This window comes from Ovis canadensis, chromosome 13, assembly GCF_042477335.2.
Source record: "Ovis canadensis isolate MfBH-ARS-UI-01 breed Bighorn chromosome 13, ARS-UI_OviCan_v2, whole genome shotgun sequence".
Taxonomy (NCBI): domain Eukaryota; kingdom Metazoa; phylum Chordata; class Mammalia; order Artiodactyla; family Bovidae; genus Ovis; species Ovis canadensis.
In genome coordinates, this window is record NC_091257.1 from 62,035,366 (window position 1) to 62,043,260 (window position 7,895).

The 7,895-nt window shown below is 41.3% G+C and overlaps 1 protein-coding gene across 1 annotated transcript; it reads left to right on the forward strand.

Moving 5' to 3' along the window:
* Positions 1 to 935: 935 nt before the first annotated feature.
* On the forward strand, positions 936 to 5,493 carry PRND (prion like protein doppel). The gene is made up of 2 exons (XM_069546571.1): positions 936 to 1,028; positions 2,720 to 5,493. The coding sequence occupies exon 2, from the start codon at positions 2,731 to 2,733 to the stop codon at positions 3,265 to 3,267; it is 537 nt and encodes a 178-aa protein (XP_069402672.1). The 5' UTR covers positions 936 to 1,028; positions 2,720 to 2,730; the 3' UTR covers positions 3,268 to 5,493.
* Positions 5,494 to 7,895: the final 2,402 nt, after the last annotated feature.

Consider the following 7,895-nt stretch of genomic DNA (forward strand, 5'->3'; position numbering starts at 1 on the left):
TGGGGGGAAGGGATAGTTAGGGACTTTGGGAAGGTCATGTACACACTGCTATATTTAAAATAGATAAACAACAAAGGGCTATTGTATAGCACATGGAACTCTGCTCAAAGTTACAGAACATTGTTAATAACATAACTAATCATTACAGAACATATGGTAATAACATAATTAATACCCCAATACAAAATGTTTTTGGTGTTAAAAAATAAAATAAATAAATTTAAAAATTAAATAAATAAAACACCTTTGTATAAATATTGAAGGAAAAGCATTTTCCTTCTAACATTTTTTCTTTTCAATCTAAAAGTCACCTCTCCAAATATCAGTCTTAAAATAGCCCTAACCAGACTCCTTGAACAGATACAGCCACTTATCTGTTCAGCTTTGACATTTTGATATAGTAAGAAATATATATTTGATCTTCATTCCCAGTTCCTGGCACAGAGCTTCCAAAACCCTGTAACTTCCTGAGTGACAGGGGTGAGAGGAACATCTTTCATTAAAATATTTGATTTGTCACCCGATTCTGGCATGAGTTTCAAAGAGCTTCCAGGTCAGTGAATTCACATTCAGGAAGCGTGATGTACCCCACACTCCACGGGAATGTGCTTCCACACTCTTGTGCTTGGAAACCTTCTAGGCATGCCCTGTGTACCTCTTCATCTAGCTGTTCATTTATATCCTCCTTAATCGAACAGAAATAGTAAGTTTAAAATATTTTTAATAAATAAGATAAATAAAAGTCACCTCTCAAGTCTTTCTGGACTTTACCAAGTTCTTCACATGGTGTTTATTGGTGTTTATTAGTAAAGAGTAATGAAAGGGTCCATCTGTCTCAAGGCAAAGAAGTACTTGGGAACCCCTGATTGGTCCTGCCAGGAGGGAAAGGCTCCCATATTTGGAAAGCAGCAGGAATGCACCTCCCCCTGCAGCTCCTACATAGCTAGGCAGGTCCAGGAGTATGTGCAGAAGGTGCACAAGAGGACAGTGTGCCCGTGGCTCCAGAGGTGCATCAGAGAGATCCTAAGGTATGTGGGGAGCAGAGTTTATGTGTGATAACCATTTCTGTGGCCAGGGCTGTTCATTTTTAATACCACTACAAACCATGCAGTGATTTCTTGAATCTCACCTCCTGGGATGGGTCCCAAGTCTGGGGACACTTGAGAGAAGATTCAAACATCACTGGGGTTCCTGTCTATGTTTTGGTGCTGTAATAAAATGCTAGCTTAAGGGTTGGCTGGTTAGGATTTTCTTTTGTTTTTAAGCCTTTGCCTCTGAAGACTAATCTATTTCTCAAGGTCTCTATGCTTTTATTTTTTAATTTGATGCATGCATAATTTATGCTATTATTCTTATTTAAAGCTTCTCCTACCAAGGGGTGTGGATCTCTTGGATCTCTTTGAAGAAAGCTTGTCTGAGCTCGCTGTGATTGGTGGGCAATGATGAATGGGATGCTGGAAGGTTAGGTGCTCAGGCTGCTGCCTGGCACACTCATGCCCACCCTGGGACAGTGACTAGGTGATGTCTGCATATAAAGAGAGGTCAGCAGAGGCCTCTTTGCAGGAGTCCAGAGAAGCGTGGATGTGCATGCAGTTAGGTTGCATTTTGCCTATTTTTCTGCATAAGAAGCTGTGTCACACTAGAGTTGAATATTTTGAACAAAGAAGTACTAATCATTTTAAGGAATACTGCAGGGAGGGTATCTTAGGGCCTAAGCAAGATAAACTTGTCAACCTCCTTCAGCTCTGGCACTGGTGAACTCAGGAAATCTCCTAGAAGACCGTCTAAGCAGGCTCTGCTATTGTAACTCTCTGTGTATTCCTGATCCACATGGACAAAGGTCCAGGTGCTGAATGTCCTGAATATTTGACCTTAAGAGATGGAGTTCCACAATAGCTATTGTAGTTTCAGGAACCAGTTGTGACTAACTACCAGACTGGGGGCCTTAAGGAGGAGGGATATTTCCTGAGGTCATCAGCAGTCTTTCAGATGTCTTGGGGCCAGATTGACTCTTGGTGCTTCCCCAAGCCCTCTTGTTCTTCCTCTTATTTCATTTCCTCTGAAATTCTTCACAGGCTCTGCTGTTCACTTAACTGAGGGGCCATCAGAGCTGCTATTCACTTAACCTCACGCCCAGTGACTCAAAAGCACCATCCCCTTTAGCAGCTCAAAAGGGTAATGGGACATGGCCCTTGGGTACCTGGGAAAAGCATCACAGAGCTGGATTCAAATCTGCCCCCATTCTCTGCTGTTGTGTGGCCTCAGGAAAATTACTTAACTTCTGAAACCCAATACAACTTTTATAAAGTGAGGATAATAACATATCTACCCCATGTGAGAATTAAGTTAGGCAATGTCAGCAGCTGGCATGGTATGTGCAATAAGAAGCTGGTTGAGGGAGGAGGGTGGGACCCCACTCTCCCCAGGATGTGATTAGAAAAGATATCCATGAATAATCAAATTGCCTGTTGCAACTTCTGATCTGTCTGAGAAAACCAAGATCACCATCCTGAATGGTGTAATTCCAGGCCAGAGCAAGAAACTTGGTTTTGACTTAACCCTATGCAGACCAAGCCTGGGGAAACAGTTATGTTTCAGGAAAAATGTAAAAGGTGCAAGAATGACATTCCTCTCAAAGAGTCTTCTACACACAGGAGGGGACATGGGAGACTCAGAACTCCACTGAGGAAGTTAACTGCTCCAGCCTTTTCTGTTGCAGATTCCGACACAATGAGGAAACATCTGGGTGGATGCTGGTTGGCCATTGTCTGTGTCCTGCTCTTTAGCCAACTCTCCTCAGTCAAGGCGAGAGGCATAAAGCACAGAATCAAGTGGAACCGGAAGGTCTTGCCAAGTACCTCCCAGGTCACGGAGGCCCACACTGCGGAAATCCGCCCAGGGGCCTTCATCAAGCAAGGCCGAAAGCTGGATATCAACTTTGGAGTGGAGGGCAATAGGTACTATGAGGCCAACTATTGGCAGTTTCCTGACGGCATCCATTACAACGGCTGCTCCGAGGCCAATGTCACCAAGGAAAAGTTTGTCACCAGCTGCATTAATGCCACCCAGGTGGCAAATCAAGAGGAACTGTCCCGTGAGAAACAAGACAACAAGCTTTACCAGCGGGTCCTGTGGCAGCTGATCAGGGAGCTCTGCTCCATCAAGCACTGTGACTTTTGGTTGGAAAGGGGAGCAGGACTTCAGGTCACTCTGGACCAGCCCATGATGCTCTGCCTGCTGGTTTTCATTTGGTTTATTGTGAAATAAGCTTGCAGGCAAGTTGGCAGCCACAGAGATCAATAGGCAAGCAAACCATAAGCAAGTTATTCCAGTTCTTCTCCTCTAACCCCAAACTCCACATGTTCTGAAGGTACCAAAGAACAGTGTGATTGATTCTTTAGCACTTGAAATAGCACTCCCAAGTATTCACTCAGGTGTTTGATTATATTTGATAAATGTGTGGGTATCAATCCTCTCCAGGTTCTACCTAAAGTTGGCTTGTTCATCATTGCATTCTCAACTCTGGTGTAGCATCTGGCCCACCATATTATGCAATAAATGTTTGGTAAGCAGATAAAAGAATGTGCCAGGGACCATACCAAGCACTTCACAATGCTTCCTGACAACTCTCAGAGGTAGGTGTAATAAGTGTTATTCTCTTGGTATAGATGAGAAAATTGAGGCTCCAAGAAATAAAATAGTAAAGTAGTTAGAAAGTATCAGCCATAATTCAACCCTGGCTTATCTAACCCAGATTCCTGCTCTGTACATTTCTACTTTTGGAAATACGAAATGATTGATGCCGATGGCCACATTTTTGATAACTTATTACATGGAAGTTAATTAGTTTAATTAAAGTAAGATATAATGAAAGAATTAAGCTAAAATATAAATAAAATCTAGACAAATGTCCATATTGCCTAGTAAGGAAGTATTACCAGCTTGATTCCTGGAGTAGTCTAGATCTATGGCATAAAGATGTTTTTTCACAAGAAGTATAAGCATTTGCTACTCGCATCTCTGAAGTAGTTAATGTATTTAAGAAACTATTTCTAAATGATAAATTTCCTTTCTAATGTTCCTCCAACCGTGTGTGCATGTTTTTAGGTATACATGCATACAAGCATCTTTAAATATATTCCCTTTATACAGGTGCTCCATACAATCTCCAGTCATTCTTTTACTGCTACTTTGGTGAGGGGCCATCATTTCCATGAACCACTTACAGCTTCAAAAACACAATTCCTCAGTAGAAAGGTTAAAAATAAAATATATATTTAAGAAGATCAATTAATGAATTCATACATGCCCTAATTAAGAATTATCATTAAACTACATTTATATTACAAAATATCAATACAGTTTAAATAAAAATAATGAATCTAATACTCTAAAAGATGCCCCCAGAGGCTCTCTGAGGATATGCTCAGAGTACCCAGCCCCCACCCTCAGGAGTTGTTGAACCATATTTGGTGATAAAAGTTGCTGAGTATTATCAATTGTCTGTATGGGTGAAAAAATGTGCATTGTCAGATGATTTTATCCAAAGTATTTTAAAATGTGAGTGTTGATAATGGTACCTCTTGTTCTGAACCTCCACTGCTAATCAGTGTTCTTCTCAAGGATACAGTTGGAAGGTTTTTACATAGAAAGCCAGTGTCTTTCCTCATTTCATTAATAGTTCCAGAAACCAGATTTAAGTGGGTGTGTAGTGAATTGGTATATAGTGATTTAAATGTCAAATTTATTATTGGAACTTTAAATTGATTCCATATTTATTTGAACATCCTTGCTCATGTTTATGAATTATGAGATCCAGTCAAGGCTTTGTGAGTCTAGTTTTTCACTTTAACAAAGGTTGGTCAAGTGCCTACTATGTATAAGACATTGTGAAGGATTTCTGAATTATTCTTGATGGAGTCATTTTAAAAGTGAATAATTTCACCAACCATTGATTTCTTGTCTCTTCTAAGCATTCATTTTAAAAATACGTTTATTGTAAAAATGGCACTAAAATTACAACAGAAATCCAAAACCAAACACTGCCCACAGTTCCAGCATCTGATTGTCAGTGTTCTCATTTTGCCCTATAACCTCCTGGTCCTTACCATTTGCATATACAAATGTACATATTTGCAATAATAATTTAAGTGATCATATATTTCTAAATTTTTGCTCAACTTTGTTCTATGCGTTTTTCATTTTTCTATGATTTAGGGGTTCTTGCCTCCTGCTGCCTTCCCCAACCCACTCTCCTTCCTGCCTGAGATGTAGCCTCCATGCTTTCATTGTGCTCAGATAGTTTTTTGTTTGATCACTTAAAAAAAATACTGTAATCTGGAGGGGTGGTATGGGGAGGGGAGAGGGAGGGGGCTTCAGGATGGGAAACATGTGTATACCTGTGGCAGATTCATGTTGATGTATGGCAGAACCAATACAGAATTGTGAAGTAATTAACCTCCAATTAAAATAAATCAATTTATATTAAAAAAATACTGTAATCATACAACTCACATTTATTCTTCTGCAGTTTGTCTCACTGTGTTATCACCTTCACCCTAGTGCAACAGCCACCTAGTTAGTTAACTTGTCCTTTAGGATGTGGCATGATATTCTATACCATGGACTAGACTCTGATTGATTTAATCATTTCCATGTTGATGGACCTTCAGGTTGTCTTTGGTTTTCTACCACTGCAAATAACAAACATCAATGTACAGACAACTATGCAATCTGTTACTTTTATTTCTGTGGAGTAGATTTATACATGCAACATTTCTAGAACGAAGCTATGTGCAATTTAAATTTTTCTAGACATGACTAGATTATGTTCCTAAATAGCTGGAGCAGTTCTCATTCTACCCCTTGCAGTATTCTGTGCTAACTTTAAAAGTCTCTATGTCATTTAAGTTACAGCAACTGCCTTTTCTCCAAATGGTGCTTGAGCATCTTTACTACTTTGCATACAACACACCTAAAGTTTTCCAACTAATTTCTGAGTATAAAGACTATTTGAAAATTGTAAAACTGTTAGCAGTTTCCATCCTACACCTAGTCTGTGGCCCAAAACATCTGGAAAGCTGGAATGTGTGGGGGGTTCTGCTCAGAGGGTGATTTGTTTGCACAACTCCACACTCCCTAACTGGCAGAAGAAGCACAGTGTGATGTTTGGTCTTAGCCTTTTTATTGATCTTCAGTAAAATAAGAAATAAAAATATCTGCATCCCAGCAAGAATGTTCTCCAGGTCGTAAAAATCAAAAGAAGAAGAAATCAAGCACACAGTGTAAATAGCCCATGCTTCTCCTTTCCTCTGAGCTGTCTGGGCAGATGATCAGCATCTTCCCGGAGCCCTCACACCCCACCTGACTTAGGATATGACTGGCAATGTTGAGAAACCCCACCCTCTGGTCCTAACGAGGTTTGTCCCAGATAGTGGCCATGAGTTTGTCTTGAGTTGCCCCTACTCTCTACCTCAAGCTTTCTGATAACAAGTGACTGACTTTGGGAAGTGGACCCCTGGCCTTGACTTTGCACTTTCAGTTTGGTCACATCTTTCAACTCTATCTTTTCTTCATGTGCTGTATCTGGCTGGACAAGGATGCCCTAAGATATTAACATCCACATGTTGCTATGTGGCACACTCTGGAATCTGCCAGGGTCTCAACTTGAAATGCTGAGAGTGGGGCCCATGTGCCTATTTGCAGGTAGTGATAACGCATGGGCAGACTACATATGCCAGGGGAGTAGTCAAGAAAACTTACACAGATGTGGCACGATGGCTTTTTCATTTCCCCAGCTGAAAGCTCAGGTGCTGCTCAGTTGAAGAGCAGACCTCTGATAATCCTAGCTCAGGTCAGTGGCTGCATGTCCACTTTTCCTGCCCAAAGGTCACGCAGTCAGGCACAGCAGAGGGCTTGTCCTTATCTTATCCTCACTGCCCATAGAAGTCCCTGTTTCAGTTGGGCACCCAGCCTCACAGGTAGAAGAGAAGGGAGCCAAATCCCTATGCTACTGGGAAAAACAGACACCTGCAAAATGTAAATAAGATGATATATCTTTGACATCTCTTAGCCAATCCCATCAAAAACCTGCTCCAGAAAAACAGACTCAGCTGTTTCCCTTGGCAAATGGGAGCCTTCACCTGGACCCACAAGAGGCCTCAGACTGACCACCCCACTCCCAAAAGGATCTTCCTGGCAGCTGCATCCAGGCCAAAGCCAATCACCCAGAAAAAGGTTATCCTCCAATATCTAAATGTCCCTGAATCCCCAAGATGCTTCCATCTGTGAATTTCTTATCTTCATTCATCCACTCAACACCCACCCACCCCTCCCTGATCTTCCCTTGGAATTTCCACATCTTTTTGTAGGAAAGCATTGCATTCTTAAACAATACAAATTGTTTTAACTCCAATAAGCTTGGCCTTAAATTGTACAGGGAAGTTGGCAGAAGGCCAGAAAGGAACTCGAGGAAGCTGGAAACAAATCAGGACCAGAGGACCTAACACAGCTGGTGTCCTTGAATAGATGGAGGTATGAGAGTGAAAGATTTGGGGCGGGGGCAGGGGAACTGCTGTTAGCTAAAAATTGTCACTTGCCATCTACCTCTACAAGGATTAACTCTCTAGCCACTGCAGTCGCTGATCTTCAACACACACTGAAAGGAGTTCAGAGGGGAGATCAGGAATGAGGCACGCTACGCTCTGGGAGAAACTGGCAGAACAGGCCTTCAAATAGTTAGATATTTTCAGAAGATTTTATGAGCCCCAATTCTTCCATCTCCTCATATCTAGAAAAGCTCTAAAATCATTAACAGTGACATCTGCTCCTCATGACTAGCAGCAAGCTTCTGCCAAGACATGTGCTTGATGGCATACATTCACCAGTTCACGTAT